This window comes from Gekko japonicus, unplaced genomic scaffold, assembly GCF_001447785.1.
Source record: "Gekko japonicus isolate JY-2015 unplaced genomic scaffold, Gekko_japonicus_V1.1 scaffold633, whole genome shotgun sequence".
In the NCBI taxonomy this organism is placed as follows: Eukaryota; Metazoa; Chordata; class Lepidosauria; order Squamata; family Gekkonidae; genus Gekko; species Gekko japonicus.
The window spans coordinates 338,053-359,097 of NW_015175375.1; the positions used below are offsets into that span (position 1 = coordinate 338,053).

The 21,045-nt window shown below is 42.0% G+C and overlaps 2 protein-coding genes across 2 annotated transcripts in view; one reads left to right on the top strand and one right to left on the bottom strand.

Annotated features, from left to right (window-relative positions):
• LOC107122431 (caspase-7-like) overlaps positions 1–8,831 on the bottom strand; it is a 36,220-nt gene extending 27,389 nt beyond the window's left edge. The window contains exons 1-2 of the mRNA XM_015425530.1: positions 8,775–8,831; positions 3,162–3,280 (exon numbers count right to left, since the gene is read on the bottom strand). Coding sequence (XP_015281016.1) covers positions 3,162–3,280; positions 8,775–8,789 — 134 coding nt within the window. The 5' untranslated portion in view covers positions 8,790–8,831. The remainder of the gene's footprint in view (positions 1–3,161; positions 3,281–8,774) is intronic.
• A 7,581-nt stretch (positions 8,832–16,412) lies between these two features.
• NRAP (nebulin related anchoring protein) overlaps positions 16,413–21,045 on the top strand; it is a 69,106-nt gene continuing 64,473 nt past the window's right edge. The window contains exons 1-3 of the mRNA XM_015425533.1: positions 16,413–16,651; positions 17,004–17,098; positions 19,199–19,286. Of these exons, the coding sequence (XP_015281019.1) occupies positions 16,580–16,651; positions 17,004–17,098; positions 19,199–19,286 (255 nt within the window). The 5' untranslated portion in view covers positions 16,413–16,579. The remainder of the gene's footprint in view (positions 16,652–17,003; positions 17,099–19,198; positions 19,287–21,045) is intronic.

The window sequence follows — 21,045 nt, forward strand, 5'->3', positions numbered from 1 at the left end:
GTGGTTTGCCATTGCTACCTTTGTGAAGTTATCTTGGACCTCCTTGGTGGTCTCCCGCTCAGGTACTAGACAGGGCCAACCCTACTTAGCATCTGACAGCTGACAAGGCAGAACTAGCCTGAGCCATCCAGGTCATCCACTCAAGACTAACACATTACAAAAATCCTTGATTCAGACTATTTTTAAGCATCTAAGTTGGTACTGACTTGAATTGATCCTCGGCTTTCCTGATCCTGGAGTCACCCATACATCACATACCATGTAGAACTCAATGCAAAGGAAGAGACCAACCAATAATGCCCATTTTAAACCAATGACATCCCTCATTAGTAACAAGAACATAACTTTGGGTCCAACAAAGCTGGACAAGTCACACTGTACACTAGAACTAGGTGTCGCCTCTGTTAGGTAAAACTGAGAATCCCATGAGAGTGATGGATGGACAGAATACACAAAGTTGCTCCTGGTATGTGACAGACAAATCAAACAAATGAAATTAAGTACACATCCAAACTAAACAGAACTGATTGCTTTGCTAGCTTCCAAAAGTTGGCCTCTTAAAATGAAAGTCAGAAATGGCCAAAGCAACTGCATCCTGTAAGAAAGGTTAGGCACACCTTGTACATTGCTCAGCCAAGCCCATTTTTATCAGTGCCCTACCCATAATAAACAAAGCTTACCTTTGAACAACGAGGGAATAAACTGAAAGCAATTTAATGCAAGATAACAGCTAACATATCAGTGTCACTGCCACAAAATGAAACAAAAACTAATATCTACTCTTGAAGTTTAGTATTTCAACATTTGATTTAGAGTATAGCATTCTAACTTCTAGATGGAGCTGCGGTGGCTCAAGTGGTTAAGATGCTGAACTGCAGGCTGTGGAAGGTCAGTAGTTCAGCAGTTCAAGACCCGGGTGCCGCAAGACGGGGTGCGCTCCCGTCTCTAGTTCCAGCTCCTGCCAACCTAGCAGTTCGAAAGCAAGAAATTGCAAGTAGATAAATAGGTACCACTTCAGTGGGAAGGTAACAGCGTTCCGTGCACCTTGGTGTTTAGTCATGCTGGCCCCATGACCACGGAAATGTCTTCGGACAGCGCTGGCTCTTCGGCTTTGAAACGGAGATGAGCACCGCAACCCTAGAGTCGGATTCGACTGGCTTTCGAGCAAGGGAACCTTTACCTTTTATTCTAACTTCTAAACAGGGCATTTTAACTGAAAAGCACTGTTTTATTTGTAGCATGCACTTCACTGTACCAAGAACACAACTATCTGGCCCTCTTTCTCTTCAATATGCGCTATAGACCACTCTAAAAAGGGCCAGGGACAAAAGAAATTATGATGAGAAGCAAATGCCCTCCCTCCTTGTTAGCAGCTCCACTTGCTAGGAAGGCACCTGATGTTTAACACAGAAGTCTGACTACCTTCCTTGTAAGCAGACCCATTCACAAGGAAAACTTTGGCCAGCTTGAGCTACTGTACCTGCCTGGAGCAAGAGCTGTTAGCCTGGAAAGGTTCTAAAGAGTTTTGTTGAAGTTTTCTGCTCCACTTCTCACCCATCTTAATGATTAACATATCTAGCTTGTAAGGAAAGTGAGAGTATTTCCACCTGAAGAGTAGAACCTTTGTTTTTGTTATAACTCAAGCAATCCATTATACACAATTGCATGTAGTACTAGCTATTTTAGAGCCAGAAAAACAACTGAGGCCCCTGCCACACGGCAGGGGAAAGGCGCTTGAAGGCGCGGCTTTTAAAAGCCGCGCCAACGTTGACACGGCGCGGCGGGATCTCACGGATCCCCCGGCCGCGCCGCCGTTTCTCCCCGGCGCGATCAAACGCCGGGGAGAAAACACGGCCCTAACCGGGGGCCGGCTGAACTGCGCATGTCTGAGCATGCGCAGTTCGTCTCCGGCCCGGGGTTGTGCCGGCGCGTCCTTGCGCCGGCGATCAAACGGCCGGGAAGAGGCGCCGCATCCACTTGAACCACCGAGATAGGTGGTTCAGTTTGAGGCGCGGTTTCCCTGAATAGAGACAGTTCGGGGACGGAATCACGGCGCTTTACAGATGTTGCGGTGTGATCGCGCCGGTTTGAACCGCCCCCAAACTGTCCCGCTCCCGGGCCAAATCGCCTCGTGTGAACGGGACCTGAGACTACCATCCTAATGACATTTTCCTGGAAGTAAGACCCACTGAATAGCATGGGATGTACTTCTGAGTTGACCTGCTTATGATTGCTTCCTGAGAATGGAGTAGTGGGAAGGACTGTTTCTTAGCCAGGTCTCTGCTACTGTTTCCCTGCTGCAATTTACTCCCCATGCAGCTTTCAATATCACATGATTTCAAACACATGCATCTTATTCCAAATTGTCTCCCAATGGAAGCAGATTTTCTTAACAGGACTGGAAAGATAACATTATATGAAATTGTGGATAATGTGTAGTTTGGGCCTATCACTATCCTGAACTCTTTAGGAAGAGTTTACTAATAGTTCATATTACTTCTTTACTAATTAATAATATATTATCTTTTGGTCCTCTTCAAATTAATCCTATGAACTTTAAAATTATTATTACAATTTTAGTTTATTAAAGTTTTACCTCTCCCTTACTCTAAGGATCTCAGAGTGGCATACGTGCTACAGAATAGCACTTCTGTTTATATTTCCAATCTGCATATTTTGTGAAGTTTCCAAAAATGTGTATATGAAATAAGGAAAGAATTAAGTAGAACAATTTATAATCAGCGTTTTCCTGCTATACTTCTCTCAGTGGGTTCAGCAAAAGTAGGTTGTGGACAGGCCATGTAGGGCCCGCAGTGGTGCATGTGGCACTACATCATGTTAAAAATTAGAAATAACAAAGAAAGGGTGCCTCTAGGAATCATCAGAAAACTATAGAGTTTCCAGTGACTGCTAGACTGTCACTTCTGGTAGGAGCTCTTGAAAGTGCAATTTAATATTTTTTCGCCTGGACTGCAAGCAACTGGACCTAGGCACAGTGCATTCCCAGGGTCCTGTCCCCCCCGCCCCCGCAGGAGCTTGACAGCCCTAATCCAGAGTTAGTTTGCACAAAGAAATCAGAGAATTAGTGATTCACAGAAGAACTGGAACAAAGCTCTTTAATGCAAAAGGCATAATAAAGATTTTTAAAAAGTGCTTCTTACTTTCCGAAGATTGATAATCGATCTCTTCTGTCTGGCTTTGCATCCAGTTGATCCCCACAATCTTCTCCATTATCTTGATCTCCCTGCAATGATGCAGGATCAGAAAGGTCTACTTCCAGCTATATCAAATAAATAAAAGATAAGTTCAATCACAGGCATTTCTAAAAGTACTCTAAAAGTGGTAAACCACTTCATCCACATTTCAGAATTGCTACCTCTGCTACTTGAACTAAAACAAATCACACAGAATTAAGGAAACATTTGTATTTACGTGCTTGAATTTTGAGTGTTCAAGTTTTCTTTTTGAAATTCAACTTTGGGACATTGTGTACATAAGAACATAAGAGATGCCAATGTTGGATCAGGTCAAAGGCCCATCCAGTCCAACACTCTGTATCACACAGTGGCCAGAAATACCAGTGCCATCAGGAGGTCCACCAGTGGGGCCAGGACATTAGAAGCCCTCCCACTGTTGACGCCCCCAAGCACCAAGTACCGCTCTACTCTAACAACAGAAGGGCTACCAGGGGACAGTTGATACTGAATCTCCTTCTATGCATACAGGGTTGGAAGAGAAGATGGACTGGACTGAGCCCTAAATTTTTAATTTGTTAATTAATTTCAGAACACTGATAAAGTTTGCCAAATTTAGTATTTTGCACCAAAGACACAATTGATACTGCATGCATTATGGGGGTGGGGCACCCTGCTGTCTGTAGTTCTCTTTACAGCAGAGAGATGCTATTCTGCATAAGGAACCAACTGGACTGGGCTTTTAGGAAAAAATAACCTTAATTCCTCTTATCCCAGGAGTGTTTACTATGTCATCACTAGCAGCTCAATCCAGCCTTTCAAATAAGTCTGCAGAAGTCACTTGCTCACAGTTTTTGTTGTTTACAAGATGTCCTGCTCACATATAATGTTACATATCCAACCACATGCCCTGATCTGGATGGCCCAGGCTGGCCCCATCTCATCAGATCTTGGAAGCTGAGCAGGGTTGGCCCTGGTTAGTACTTGGATGGGAGACCAACAAGGAAGTCCAGGGTTCCTACATAGAGGCTCTGTTTGTCACTTGCTTTGGAAAGTCCATGTTGTTGTTGTTCAGTCGCAGTTGAGTCTGACTCTTTGCGACCCCATGGACCACACCATGTTGCTGTTCAGTCGCAGTTGAGTCTGACTCTTTGCGACCCCATGGACCACACCATGCCAGGCCCTCCTGTCTCCTGTCGTCTCTGGAGTTTGCTTAATTTCATGTTCATTGCATCAATAACACTGTCTAACCATCTCATCCTTTGCTGTCCCCGTCTTCTTTGACCTTCAATCTTTCCCAGCATCAGGGTCTTCTCCAGTGAGTGCTCCCTTTTCATTTGGTGGCCAAAGTATTTGAGCCTCAGCTTCAGTATCTGGCCTTCCATGGAACAGTCTGGGCTGATTTCTTTTAGCTTTGACTGATTCGATCTCCTTGCAGTCCAAGGGACTCTCAAGAGCCTTCTCCAGCACCATAATTCAAAAGCATCTATTCTTCGGCACTCGGCCTTCTTTACAGTCCAACTCTCGCAGCCATACACGACTACTGGGAATACCATTGCTTTGACCATGCAGACTTTTGTTGGCAGGGTGATGTCTCTACTTTTTATCATGCTGTTTAGGTTTGCCATCGCTTTCCTCCCAAGGAGCAGCCATCTTGTAATTTCATGGTTGCAGTCACTGTCTGCAGTGATCTTGGATCCCAGGAATGTGAAGTCTGTCACTGCTTCCACGACTTCCCCCTCTATTTGCCAAGGACTGATAGGTCCGGATGCCATGATCTTAGTTTTTTTGATGTTGAGCTTCAAGCCCACTTTTGCGCTCTGCTCTTTTAACCTGAGCAAGAGGCTCTTTAGGTCCTCTTCACTTTTTGCCATTAGAGTGGTATCATCTGCATATCTGAGGTTGCTCTACCTCTTTGAAACCCAGATTGTAATTCTGGCAGTTCTCTATTCACATACTGCTGAAGCCTAGCTTGTAGTATCTTGAGCATGACCTTGCTAGCGTGTGAAATGTGTGCAATTGTGCAATAGTATGAACATTCCTTGGCATTGCCTTTCTTTGGGACTGGAATGTAAACTGACCTTTTCCAATCCTGCGGCCACTGTTGCATTTTTCAAATTTGCTGGCATATTGAGTGCAGCACTTTAACAGCATTATCTTTTAAGACTTTGAATAGCTCAGCTGGGATACCATCACCTCCGCTAGCTTTGTTGTTAGTAATGCTTTCTAAGGCCCATTTGACTTTGCACTCCAAGATGTCTGGCTCAAGGTCAGTGATCACACCATCGTGGTTGTCAAGGACATCAAGGTCCTTCTTGTATAGTTCTATGTATTCTTGCCATCTTTTCCTAATTTCTTCTGCTTCTGTTAGGTTCCTACCGTTTTGCCAAAAGTTAGCTGCAACCTGATGGCATTTTACACACACACGCAACCACACAGTTCTGAAGACTTACGTGCACAAGGTGTCTGTCACCTCCTCTTAAAAAACAGCTGGCCTTCCCTGCTAACAACAACAACAAAAAAGCTACCTTTTTCCTTCTGTTTGATCTGGCTTTTTAAAAAAATGGAAAGTTCTCTCATACTTAAAAAACTCAAAATAACAGAAACATTAAGTCAATATGCAAACATCTATATCTAATTAATAGAAAATTGTTGGGGGGGAAATCAAATCAAAAAAGACATGTACATATAAAAGAAAGATCGAGCTATGTACTTTGCTTGACAATAGCCCTTCTGCAATTCACTGCAGCTCCTCTTATCACTACACACAATATAGAATATATTGAAAGCACTGTTTCAAATTTAATGATTATTGAATTTTAGATCAATTATTAATTGGCTGCATGTCATGACATTTCATATATTATTTCTACTGGTCCAAAGTCCATAAGATAAAACACATGGGAGCCACAGAAAAATGCAACTATTTCTGCATACCTAATAGGGCTGCCAAGCCCCTGGGAAATCCCCCAAGTAGCAGGAAGAAAAATTAAAAAGAAAAATAAGGCCTCATCTACTTCCAGGATGTTCTTACCATAGAGTTCCCGATGATTCCTAGACCTACCTGGAAGTGACAAAGGACAACTCTAGGAACTGCTGGAAACTTCCACCGGTTGCCAGCCACTGTTTGGCAACCATAATACCTGAGAAAGCTTTGAGTTTGAGTAATAGCACCCCCCCGACATGTGGCAAAGCCTCATTTGAAACTGATGATTGTGTTATATAATATATAACATGGGGGTTTACTGTTTAAAGAAAAATGGGGAAAAGATTCCAATGGTCATGCCCAAATATTTGGTTGCACCTGAAGTAGCTCTTTGGATACTGCCTGTGTAAGAACTCCTGCTATTAGTAGTGTTAGGCTCCATCTAAATTGTTCTTGAGGATGTATCTGGGATAAATAACTTTGTGCTAAAAAGGAAACAAGCATTACCTGCAAACTAGGTACAACCATTAGATTAAGAACATAAGAGAAGCCAAATGTTGGATCAGGCCAATGGCCCATCCAGTCCAACACTCTGTCACACAGTGGCCAAAAATTAAGGGTGGTCACCTGGTGGAGTGGACCACATTCAAACCCTGTTCTTTTTTTCTGGCCCCATCTACCTCTAGAAGTACCAGGCAGGGAACGTAAAGTGGATTTAGGTCAGCTTTAAAGAAGACATGGGCAAGGCAAAGCAACATAAATATAGCGTTTTGTACTCAAAGCCTTGTTTAAGACTTTGACTACACTCAGCATCTTGTTTAAATCTGGCTACTACCCACACAAAACAACTATGTGTATTTTCTTTGCATGCCAACGCAACACACGCAACACACACAAAGGCTACATATCTCTGGTGTCAAATGAAGCAGAAAACACTTTATATGGGTTACAGTACAGTTCAAATGAGACCCTGAGCAAATTTGCAGTTCAAATATGACCCTGGCAATATGTCATATTTAAATCTTGATTTCCTGGTTGGAACGGTGCCTGTCAGGTAAACGGCAACGTGGTACCTTTTACTTCCAATCAGGTACAAGGAGGGTAAAGAACTGTGGGCCATTCCTCCCATCATGATATAACCTACATGGAGTCCCCTGGGGCAATCTCTTGCTTCCCAATGACAGGGCTGCATAGAAAGTGAGGAAGTGGAATGAAACTCACCTGGTCCCACTCCTTACACTGCATGTACCCTTCTTTATCAAAGTGCAGTGGGAAGACAGAGAAAAATCTAAGCCGCAGGTTAGTCTTCTGCAAATGTCCAACAACATCAAAAAGCATGGGAGATCTGGCCCATAAGAATCCACCCCCAGAATCAAAAAGTTGATCATACCTGCACTAGGCTATTGTATGGCCCATTCTGATAAACATCAGGCTATGATTCACCAGTTACTAAAAATGTGTTAAAGAGGAGCATATGTAGTCATGGTCATCATGAATCAGAATGATCTTCTCTTCAATCATACATTGTACATTTTAGTTCATGCTATTTTTTATGAATACAGAACCAAATAATGGCAGAGGTGAGCTTATACACACCTAATTTACCTAAAGGAAAGATGTTTTAAAGGCTAGTTTCCCCCCCTCGAATGTGGAGAAGAGGGATCCGTCTTAAATGGGCAAATAACATCCAATAATGTATATTAATTTTGCACATAAATTTTAAGGGAAAATCTTACATTCCGGATCATCTTCCTTTTGGGGATGGCCAGTACAGAAGACTCAGGGCACAACAGAAGGAAGATTCAGGGTAGTTTTGACTGCTTGGGCAGCCAAATCACGAGGGGAGGTTTAGGCAGAAGAGCTCCAGAGCCAGCACCTCTGCAGCCAAGACAGCATGGCTGGAGGGTGCAGGGGTAGACAAAATGCCTTCAAGTAACCCCTAGTTTACAGAATTCAGTATTACACCACCTTTCCCTGGCAGAGTCTCCATCTCCACCTTAGTTAGAAAGTCAACAGGTCAGCGCTTCCCAACATGGAGATGCAGTGATGAAACAACACTTGCCCCAAAAGCAGAACTTCAGCAATCAGTATTTCCTAAAACAGAGATACAACAATGGGAAAAGTTGCTTTCGTTGCACTTAACTACCAGACAGAATTACCATCATTTGTGGCAGATCTGAGTGCGTTTTTATTCTATCACAGTCTTACTTTGTAATGGCTTGTTCTAAGGTTTTGTGTCCGTGCAACTTGTTTGTTGCCCTGCGAGCCACCCTGAGTCCAAGGAGATAGAGCGGTATATAAATATTTTACATAAACAAGAGCTTTCTCCGTACAGGTGACTGGGCAGGAAGGAGAGTGATGGGGAGACTGGAGAGTCAGGGAGCAGGAGAAGGAAAACGAGTTAGAGCTGTAAATGGGCGGGAAAGTTTAAACGACGTTTCAGTGATCGGACCAAAAACCGCAACCCTTTAAAAGACCATGAAACGGAAGAGGAGAGAGAGCAAAGAGAGGGCAGAGCGAAAGCTTAGAGACCACGTAACAAAGCGGAGAGAAAAAAGCAGCCAGGAGGACTGGAGGATTTTGTTTACGAGGAAGAGGCCCCAAGACAGAGCAGGGGGTTCTTTTTATCCCAATCCGGACCCCGAGAGACTTGCCTTCGGGGGCTCCATGGAGAAGAGACGACCGGGAAGTCCTGCAACGTCAGCTGCACACTACGGAGAAAAGCGAAACTAAAAGCGCCAATCCAGCCTTTGCCCCCTTATCGCGAGGGAGGAGCCGAGACGCCTGGAGCACGATTCCCAACAGTCTTTTCCCACCCCTCAGCCCGACTCTGGAAGAGCGCCATCTCCTGGGCAGAACGGGCGCGGAAAGCTTCCCTTGAGCCCTCAGCCCTCGACGGGAAGGGAGGTCCTTGTGCCAACCTGACTGCCTTTTAATGCATTGAATCGCCCTCGTACTTCGCCAGTTCCACCGTGCCCACGCCATCGACGAGGAACGCGGGTTTGCACTATGCCGGCGGCATCCGTCTTCATCTCGCGACGCTGGCTCCGCTTTGGCCTGTGCTGCCCCAGGCGTGGTGCAGCTGGTGTGGAGAAGCATGGTGGGCACAGCAGAACCGACCAGAAGGAGCGCGGCGACTCCTCTGTCCAGTTGGCCATGTGCCCTCCATCAGCTGAGGGTGGTATGGTGGTGGTAGGGGGCACGATCCCTTTCCAGAACATTTTGACATTCCCAGCTTGCCCCGAATCACCCTTACTGAATGTGTCCTGTTTGGGTACCAGTCAAAGGGAGGCGTGCGATTCGGATACACTTACCCGCATAGGGGAAGAGAAGGTGGAGGACGGGAAACCAGAAGGAGAGATATGTGGCTCTGGAGGAAGAAGGTTGTAAAAGAAAACCTAGGCCAAAAAACTATACCACTTCTTTCCTGAGGTGAGGCATGCAGAGGTGGTATAGTGAATGAAAATGGGCTATTGCAGCATTAAGAATAGAATTATCCTGTGCCAGAAAATCCTTTCCCATTCCAGTTTTGTCCTTCAGTGCTCAGCTGTTCATTTACTCTCAGAGCCCTTTGTCATGAGAAAAGGAGCAGATTTTCTCCAAATTTTGATTTCTTATAACATGTAAAATAAACAGCTGTTGAAGTGTACAACTTCACTCACTAAATTCCGTTACAGTTTCAGTTGAAGTTAAATATTTATTGTTGGATCAAGACACTTTAGGGCAGAATGACATTTTGAGGCTCCAGGTGTTCTCGTATGTTGCCCACTTTGGGACCCATCCAGGCAGTGACAACAGCAGCAACATCGGTTGCAGAGGAACATGTGCCTTCTCCCTCTCTACAGCTAGGGTTGCCAACTTTTAAACTGGTGCCACTAGTCACTTGGTAAATATCAAGCAATTATTAGTTGATGATATTTAACTTCATGTCATGAAAGGCTTTAAATTTCCATCCATTAAATCTTTATTAAATGGGCAGGGCATTTCATCTTGTCTTGGAGGGGTGGAATGGGTGTAGGGATATGCATTCCTTCTCCCTACTGATACTGCCTTTTTGGCATCCCAGGCGGCCATTTAGGTGTAAAACTGGCCATGGGATGGTGGTGGTAGTGAATTTTAGCAGGGGAACTCCAGTGGTTAATCAGCCTATTTCCTCCTTCATGGGATTCCCGTTATAATAGTGCTATTCCTAGAATTGCGTTCTGTTAAAAACCTGGGGGTGGGGATAGTGAGATAATCTTTAAGCATCTGGTTTCTTATGCTGACATGCAATTCACCATAAGACGTGTCAAAATTTAATTTGCAAAATACGTTTTTGTTAAATTATCTACATATTGTCTGCTATGCAGAATACACACTCAATTGCTAACAAATACTGAACTGTGTATTGCAAAAGAAGAAGAGATTGGATTTATACCCCATCCATCAGTACCCGAAGGAGCCTCAGAGTGGTTTACCATCTCCTTTCCCTTCATCTCCCCACAGCAAACACCCTGTGAGGTAGGTGGGGCTGAGAGAGTTCTTTCAAGAACTGCTCTTTTGAGAACAGCTCTGAGAGAACTGTGACTGACCCAACGTCACGCCAGCAGCTGCATGTGGAAGAGTGGGGAATCAAGTCTGGTTCTCCCAGATTAGAGTGCACGCTCCAAACCATTACATCAAACTGGCTCTATATTTTTTCTCAGTGGTACCTTCCTCCATCTGGCTTCTTATGAATTTTCTGTTGTAACTATCATGGGCATCATTTTTAAAAAACAAAACAAAAGCACACTGAATATAACTGCTCCTACCGATCATTTGTTCTACATTTAACATTGCCACAAGGTGACTGGTGCAAAGAGATGAAAGCTTCAGAGTCAGCTTCTGAAATGGAGACTTCTTTTTCTGGGGTGTATGAAGATAGGTTTGTGGGAACAATTGATGGTTTTTGCCTCAGGGCCTAGTTCAGATGGCTTCAAAAACTTAGACAAATACATATATTGATTTGTCACCAGCATAGACATAGGAAGAATCACTGCTCCAATCAATATGCTCCATGCCCCAGCATTTTCAGATTTGGAGTGACCAGATCAATAGTTGCTTTGGACTTATGCTTTCATTTCCACATTGTATGTGTCAACAAGGTAAAGGCAAGGGTAACCTTAGTGTAGCGCCAAAATGGTGTGATTATGATGTAATTCCGTGCACATGCCTCTCTGTATTGTACCAATAGAGTGGAGGCACTGGGAAGCTTAATGGCATTTTTTCCCATTCTAGTTAACAAGCCTTTATTAAATCAAAGTCAATCGGTGGACATAGGAAATAGGAATTTATGGGACCATGTGTGGGTTACATGTCAGGTTTCAAATATAGTTACGGATGATAAGGACCCAAATTGGACACTAAACAAACTGTTACTACAAAGTGAGGTGGTCTGTGAAGGAATCTCTAGAAATATAGAAGAATATTTTAAATTTAATTCTGACTATGGGGTGAAGCAGGATCAAGTATGGGATGTATTTAAGGCAGTGTTAAGGGACAAATGGATATCTGGTGCTTCCACCTGCTATGGCATTTTTGGGCCAATCGTGGTTTGAACCTGGGAAAAATGTGAATCCTTCAAGATCTGGTTTTCTTTGGTCATCATAGCTAGATCATTCAGGAGCTGTTTCGTTTCTGTTAGGGTTTCTTCCACTTTTCTGCTTTTGTCGAGTGCACTGCTTCAAGTCTTTCACATAGGTTGGCTATTTCACAGTCTTTGCCTGCAAGACTTTGACTGGTCTAAGGAGGACTCCAGCTGATTGATTTTTTGACATAAATGAGGGATAGTTTTTCCTGTGTTGGTTAGCCTCCCATCTAAACAAGCAATTCTCTCTGTTTTCCCACCTTCATTTGTGTGAAGGCTGTTCTTCTCCTTATCCAGGACATTAATGTTACTTCTGAGCACACACTGATGGTCTCATCCTGGGTAGCATTTTCATTATTCAACGGAACAATTGCATTCACTAGCATCAACATTATTTCTTGAGCTGTATGCTGTTTATCATCCAGGGGCTTTTCCATCTGTTCACTTGGGAGCTGAAATGAACTTAAATGTCTTTTAAATCTTGTAGTATCTTCAGCCAACTGTATAACATTTAATTCTTCTTCATCTGTAGTTGTTTGATCAAGCTGTTTCCCCTTTTCTGGAGACTTTTGCGATGAGCTTAATCTTTGTTGAACCATCTGTTCGGAATATTCCCATTCTTGCTTATGTTTGTGTTCTTTGCCCTGAAGCTTCTTCAGGTTAAAAATATCAGACCTTAATTGTTTGATCTGATGATTCTCATTTTGGTGTTCCAAAATGTTATAGAGTAAATCTGTCCTCTGAAGCAGATCACTGAATAACTTTTCCACCAAAGATAAACTCTTTGCTTCCTGATGTTGCCAATAGCCTAACTGAGTCAACTGCCCTTCATTCATTGCAGAAGTTATATTTTAATGAAGATTATCAAAACCAGGGATCAGGCTCCTGGCGGGCCCTGCCTTCTTAGTGGCAAATTTGGATTTGCCTCTGCATAATGTGAAATGGCTAGGAAATTCAGCCTTTTGCTCAGTAATGCTATATGCCAGAAAAGAGACAAGTGGCTCAATTCTGAGTGTACAACTATGAAAAGAAGGCTTCGGCTATAGCATAGGGAATTTAAAAGTGATAATACTTTATATGTTCTATAGGGAATTTAAAAGATATAATACTTTATATGTTCTAGGGGAATTACTGGACCTCAAAAAAAGGTACAAAATTAATTCAGGATAAAACGAGATATGAAAAGTACAAGGGCTGGCATCTCCTTATTACATCACTTAGCAACAATGATTTATCCAGTTTTTGGGAAGCTGTTTCTTTGGCCATGAATTTGAGATCCAACTTGTCATCATGTATCTCTGCTTCCAGATGGACGAGATATTTTAAGGAGCTGTTTTGCTCTAGTTTTTCCAACAATACTCAGCTAGAGGACAGAATGCTGGATGACCTCCCTAATTGGGCACCTGTACCTGAATAAGATGCATACAAAAAGATCTGTCAGATGAAAGCTGGCAAGGCCCTTTGTTCAGATAAGGTCCGGATTGGTGGTGGGGAAGAAATCTAGCACCTGTTTTCTTTCAGATAAATCAGATGGGAGAAATTCCCCCCGGTATGGAAGCATTCTATAATTGTCCCAGTTTTTTAAAAGGGCAGTAGGCTTGATCCCGCCAACTATTGGCCAGTTAGCCTCCTATCATCTGTTGGGAAATTATATTCTGTTTTGCACCAAAGATTAGTGGAATGGATTCAGACCAAGAAAATCCTGGACTGGAAACAAATTGGTTTTAGGAGAGGCTTTCCCACTATTGATCACTGTTTAACCCTCTTTCATCTAGCAGAAAAATATACAACTAGTCCTGGCGAGAAGCTTTACGAGGCCTTTATGGATCTTAAGGGAACATTAAATTCAGTCAACTGAAGCAAGCTGTGGGAGAAACTGATGGGCCTAGCCATTGATAAAAGACTTCTTTGGCTAATTAAGATCCTGTACATCAATACTACTGCCCAGATCCATTGTGGTGGTGAAGAAGAAGAAGAGTTGGATTTATACCCTGCTCTTCAGTTGGAGTCTCAAAGCATCTTACAATCTCCTTCCCTTCCTCTCCCCACAACAGACACCCAGTGAGGTAGGTTGGGCTGAGAGCTCTTTCAAGAACTGCTCTTGAGACAACTACTCCGAGAGAACTTGTGAGAAACCAAGGTCTGCTATCTGGCTGCATATGGAGGAGTGGGGAATCCTACCCAGTTCTCCAGATTAGAGTCCACCACTCTTAACCACTACACCAAACTCTCAGAGGGTTACTATAGGGGGTCAGTATCTAGACTTCAGTGATCTCGGAATCTTTTGACCATCCCCTATGTCAGCTTATATGTAGGATAACGGGAGTCCCTCATTGCATCTCATATGTATCTCTTAGAGCTGAACTCAGACAAAAGTTGTTGGAAGCTAGAGCATGGTTTTGCCCTTTCAAGCCAAGGCTAAGGATTATTTTTGCTTTGGAAGCTGAAGGTCTTCTTTCTTAAACAAGATGCTTACCATTTCAATGGATGAAGACAGTAGATGCTAGATTAAGGCAGCTAGGGCTTTTAACTGCAGATACCTTCTTCCTAGGTAAGGCAAAGGCCCTTTTACTTGTCCAGCATTGCCTTACAGAGCGGGGTTACAACAGTATGGTAATTTGCTCTCGCAGTCTGCTTGAGTCAATTTTTTGGAATTTTACAGAGGTCATTTCGTAGAAAAAGAGCTAGGGGGACTCATTAGCATAACTCATTAGCATATGCCACACCCCCTGACATCACCGGAAGTGTGTCCTCCCCACAGCCGGCGGCGACCTCCAGCGGGCACCAGCAGGGAGCTCCAGGCCCCGCCCTCCCGCACCTCACCCGGGGGGATGGCATCCCCCCGCGTCCCCCCCCAAATGACCCCTGGTATTTTACCTCTTAAGACTGCCAGTATTCATGAGACAGCTAACGGTCCCTCACCTTGTTAGGGCATTCGCTTTTGCTTACCTTAATGCCATCCCCTCCAAAGTATTACAGGGCAGATTTTGTTGTATTCCATATTCAGATTGTCTCTGCCCATTCAGTCAGGGTAAAATTGACATTCTATCTCACAAAACATTGGAATGCTGTTTTTTACCACTTTCAGGAACCATTGGATTACACTGCTTTTAACATGCTCTTCGTTTAATAAACTTCGGGGGGATAATATTCCCTGTCTGATGCTAGACAGTGACCTGAACACAACCGACTTGGTCACCTGTTACAATCTGTTACAATGCATTATCAAATGGATTGTTACAGTCCATGATCAAATGTTCTAAGCATATTTACATTTAGTCTCATATTACAAGTCACACAACTAACAACCTTTTTGCAGTGATTTTAAAATTAAAAAACACACAACCAAATATGTCCATCTAATGTCCCTATAGATGTTGACAATGTATTTGTAGAATCAAAACTACAAGGTACCTTTTACCAGCTCCCATCCCCTATCTCATACATTTTTCAGTTTTTCATCTCGGAACATAGACCAAAAATACAGTGAGTTGTACCAGCCAGCTTTCTTTTCACTCAGTTACTGTTTACTACAACTCCCATCACACATGCCTTTAGTTCATGCTTCCCAGCATAGCCTTTTCAGTTATCAAAGGGGAGCCTCTCCCTTTTTTTGCAGTGGAGAAACTGTTTGGATCCAGTCCAGTATCTGGAAATTTGTAGAGCAGAATTCTTCCAGTACAGCTGAACTCTGATTTAGGAAGAGAATAGGCAAGAGAATAGGGGGAGAATCGTGATATGCGTATGCCTATTCCACTTAAAGATTCCATGGCAAAAAGAACAAGGAACTCCCCATAGCACAGAAAAGCATGGCAAAGCAAAGCAGGTGAAATGAAGACTATATGAACCTACATGACACATGGACCAACTCAGTTTGCAGCCTGACCATAAAGCATGTAGGCAGACAACACTTTGACAAACATCAATGGACCTGGTAAGGGCCATGTCCCAGCCATCCTCTGGAGACAAATTAATCTGACCTGTCTCTGATTCTGAGTCAATTTAGCTAGTAAGATATATTTATACCCCATTGTTCTCCCCTTTTTATCCTTACAACAATAATCCTGAGAGGCAGATTAGGATGAAAGAGGTTGGTGGTCATTTAGTGAGTTTGCATAGTGGAAAGAGGATTCAGACTTGTCTCCCACAGTCTAATCCAACACTCTACCCCACTTTATTCACACTGGCTCTCGGACTTTCCATGGATATGGAATGTACAGTGATATACTGTGTATATGCAAAGCTCTGTCAGTGGGGAGGATCCATTAAAAGCTGACTGGCCACTGGATTCTATGGCCTAATGGAGAACATTGATGTCAATTTAGGTGGGTGAGATAGTGGATGTTGTATATTCAATTTCCTGTAGGGATCTAGCTCTAATTCTGGATTGGTAGAGCTCAGTTAGGAAACTGCCTTGCTATAGTCTTCCCTTTGTGGTGACTCTTTGCTAAGAGATAACAATCTGAAGATGAAGCTGAGTATATTTAGAAATGCATCTTGAAGTTCTGACAACTAACCACTGAGGTCCAAAGTTTAAATACTAACAATTAGACTTTTTCATTCATATGACTATGATGCTTCTCTTTTCTATTTAGAGAAAGGTGTCACTGAATTCTTCAGTGTCTTTCCCTCCCATGCACTCTTACATAGTTGCCAAAATAACCTCTCTTAGTAACGGACAGCTTTAAAAACCAGACAACAGCTGAGTTTGAAGCAGAAGCTCAGCACAAGGGAGACTGAAGTTTTGGGCTGAGGACTGGCATGATTTAACAAGTTAGATAGGAAGCAACTTTTTTCCTTGTATCTTCTAAAATTTTGGTATAATAGTTTTGACTTTCCTTGGGTGATTTCAAGATGAATATTCAGTCTTGTGCCAGATGTGGCTTTGGTGTTTATCCCGCAGAGAAGATTAACTGTATTGATCAGGTCAGTAGATACTGTTATTTTTTTGATACAATATGCATATTCATACAGTTTTGTGTATTTGTCCTACATAACGTTATATTTGAACTCAATAGAATATGTATTATCATCTTTATTCAAGTTGGATAACTTGGTTCAGAGAATGAACTTCATGAAACATGTAAAAGTTATAAAAAGTATCTCTTTTTATGTTGTGTGTATGGACAAAATGAATCTTTGGCATGGGGTTTTAGATGCAGTGAGCAATACTTTTTATTAGATAGGCAAGAGCAATTGGTAATGAGTTTTTAAAACAGACTAATCAAGTATGAAATGCAAGTAACCTTCAATGTATTTTTATCCTTGCTATTTCTAGACATGGCACAAAGCCTGCTTTCACTGCGAAGTCTGCAAGATGATGCTAACTGTAAATAACTTTGTTAGCCACCAGAAAAGGCCTTACTGTCAAACGTATGTATGACTACAACCCCCCCCCCCCCAATTCAAGAGGATCTGGATGGATTGATTTCTAATACCATTGTAGAGTTCTTCCAGATATTTTACTGTGTTTTCCCCTCAAAATACAGGCTTGTAGGCAATTCCATAGCAGTAGCTATGTCAGTCTGTTGGAGCAAAACCCTCTGTTGACCCTCCCCCAAATAAAGACCAATCCTGTACCATTTATGAAGCTCCCGGTGATCCGGCAACGCCGCTGGTTGCCGGGGGCTGTTTTGCTGCCCCGAGGAAGTCTGGCAGCAACAGCCACGACGCCTTGCGTCGTGACTTGGGCGGGGGGCGGAGCTGGCTTAGATAAGCTGCCTGGCTCCGCTCCCGCCAGAGCCCTTGTTTACTTCCAAACTGTTGTCTGTCCGTTATTCCGTCTGTGGGGGCAATGGCCTAACAGGCATACTGTGGTATACACAGCCATGGAACATAGCTAAGTAAAATGCATGGGTTCCATTTCAGTATTCCATTGCAAGCTGTGGACTGCATATGCAATCCTTTGCATTCAAAAAAATATATGAAAGGAACAGTGGCCCTTTAGGCCAGTGAGTCAAAATATTGATCATACACAGCTCACACAGTTGATCATTCAAAGGTATACTTTATACTGTGTACAGTTATACTGAATGCTACTTATAGTGATACAAATGAGAAATTATGCTCAACTTTGGATGAATTTGTGCCTCTCTCTTTTTTAAGAAAAAGGCCAAATGTGCATAGTCTGAAATGTGAGGAATACATTTTTATCCAGACTTTAAAACACTTTTAATGTTATATATCAGCCACATTATGAAGATAGACATGGTAATTAAAATTGAATGAAACAAAAGGTAGTTTTTAAATTGTATGTTTATTTAAAACATATCTATGCCATCTCTCCACCTGATTCAGGCTTCCCAAGTCAGTAACCATTAAAACACAAACATTCCAAACATTAAACTTTTTCAAAAATTAACTTGTATAGCCTAAAATGGCAGGGTACCCAAAGCAGGACTTTGATTGTGACTGGAGTGGTCCGGTAAGTTCATAAGGCAAACATATCTTCAGGTAGGCTGGTCCCAAACTCTATTGGGCTTTAAAGGTCAGCACTAGCATCTTGAATTGGGCCCGGAAGCAAATTGGGAGCCACTATTGGAGTAATATGGTTCCTACAAACTACAATATTTGGCATTATGGCCACAGCATTCTGCATCAACTGTAGCTTCTGGACACTCTTCAAGAGCAGCCACACACAGAGTGCATTATAGTAATCTAATCTACATATTACCAGGCTGTGAAACATAGTGGCAAGATGTTTCCAGGAATGGCTGCAGCTGGTTCATCAGCAAAGCTGGTGAAAGGCATCCCTAGCCACGGTTGCCACCTGTTTATCCAACAGGAGGCCCGGGTCTAGTAGCACCCAAAAGCTACAAACCTGCTCCTTTAGTAATTGCAAAAAAATGTTTAGGGGAGTTTAAAAATAAGTTCACTAGAATAAATTCTATTAAACATTTGAAAGAAAGAGATGTTTTCAGAATCTTACTCTCTTTTAGTATTAGAAAGGCAGCACTGATAGAATTATTAAAATTAATTTAAATGTAGGGAAGTACTCAAAGTAAAATTTTGTGTCTAAGGTACTAGTTGTGGGGGATAGTTGTGTTTTCACACTCCCATATGAACCTACCTCATCCTCACAGTAATCTCCATAGGCTCTGCTTTGGGAGCTCTTACTATCTGAGGCCAGATGGACGGCAACCTGAGAAAGGAACTTTTTGGTCGTGGCACTGAAACAATAGAATTCCCTCCCCAAGAACATATGTCACTCCCTTCTATCATTGTTTTCCACCAGTGGGCAAAACCTTTCTGGTTTGCTTGGCATTTCCTTACTGAGTCTCCTTCCGATTCATGTGTCTGTGTTTCATTTTAATTGTTTTAAATTGTTTTGTATGTATCTATATGTATTGTATCTATTTGTATTTTAAGTTTGTATTTAAACCTATTTAATTGTTTTAAAATAAGTGTGTCAAAATAAACAGTCTATTCTATTGAGAGGTGATTTTTAAATTTGTTCCCTGCTTTCTTTTATAGACACAATCCAAAAAACAATGCATTCACTAGTGTTCTTGAGACACCGATAAATATGAACGTGAAAAAGCAATCTGAAGCCATAAGTGAGGTAAGATGCTTTAGATGTGTTTCATATTCAGCAGTAATCATTATGTTAACACATACTGAACTGAATGTTCTCTTGCTCTGCTTTTCATGTCAGAATTAATGAATTACCCCAGCCCTTTAATCCTTCATTTTTTTGGCTGCATACAGCTGTTTACAAACTCCCTCTGCTACTGCTTCTATGTCATATTTGTATATTTCATTCCTCTGTTGATCTCAGCCAATAAGGGATCATATGCTGGATGTAATGATATCACGCTGTCATATAGCCAGTCTGAACTACCTATGTACTAGATCTCATTAAGGACAAATGAAATCCCACGTCTAGTTAATCAGAGCCCATTCAACAGACTGTTTCACAGCCTTTTTGCAGTGACTTCAGAAATCGCTTACGGGAAGGCCTCTCAGTGCTGTTACAGGCTTTTGAGAAATGATCCCACTTTTTCTGCTAAGACATACTTGTTTTAGCAGTTTAAAACTGATAATGGATCCTAAATATAGTCAAAATCTCTTTAACTAAGGCTAATTAATCAATTCATATGAGTGCCACGTGAGCACATAGTGACAATTTTCAGTGCTTGACTCATAATCTGAAATTTTGTATTGGCCAAAACACTGGCTAGATTTTAGATTGGATTGATTAATCTGGCCCCAACTAGAGGTTGTCAACCCTATTCCCTAATTATATACCCATCCCCCCTCACCATGCTTGGGCCTTGGCGTTAAGGCAAATAGCCTTTTATACTTAGATGCACCATTTGTAGCTTTGATTCTTGGCAAGTTTAAGGAACTTTTGGAAATGACTAGTTGTATTACTATAGGAATTGTAATGCTGAACTTTTGCCTTATTTTCTGTACATTTTTGAAACTTGGCTCTATGGTTTATATTTAAACAAAGAATACCAGAAAGAGGCTTGCCTAAATAAGAACTGAAGAACCTGAAAGACCTCAGCTAATACACCATTTGAAAATCCATGTCCTTGCTCACCAAAAATTGCTAGGGATGCTGAACTGAGGTGTGGAAAGTGTGATGGGTTCAGTCATAACGGTTCATGCAAACGCTTTATGTAGCTTTGTTTCACAGTCCAAGTCTTCCTTTGAATTCTCATTTCAAATGAACCAGAAAATTCAAAGGAAAACTCAGCTGAATCAGTCAAGTCTTTGACACCAAACCAGAAAGTGCCTGCAGATTTATTAGAATCTGAACCCAGGTTCACTAAAAAAGGGGGCTTTTCAAACCTCTGATGAACTTGGCACTTAAATCTGAGTTTTTAACAACTGTATAAAGTCAAGTGAGTTTTATGTGGTAGCATTGGGAAAATTTGGTGAAATGTAAGGTTCTGCTAGATTTTTTTCCAAGATGAAGCTGTAAGAAATCTTCTGAAATAGTTCTGTGCTTCCAAAGCTATTAATTAGTGTTTTCCCAGTTAAAAGTCTCCAGAATTTGGGGATTTAAATTTTTATTTTTTGTCTTTGTGTTTACAGTAGAAACAAAAAAACTGGGAAAACATGTACTCATACAGCTTTATTAGACCTATTCTGTATCATACTTTCCCATGATAGTACTTGAGAATTTCATGCACACTTTATAAAAAAGCTTCACAATTTTGGAATATCTAAAACTATAACAACAACAACAAGTACACTTCTTTTTACATGTGTGTGACAGTGTACTGCTCTGCAGTGAGTCTGGGATTAACAGTAGTTTCTATTTCTGTTTGGTGGCTGTAATATCAGAGCTTGTCACTTCTAGTATTTGTTTG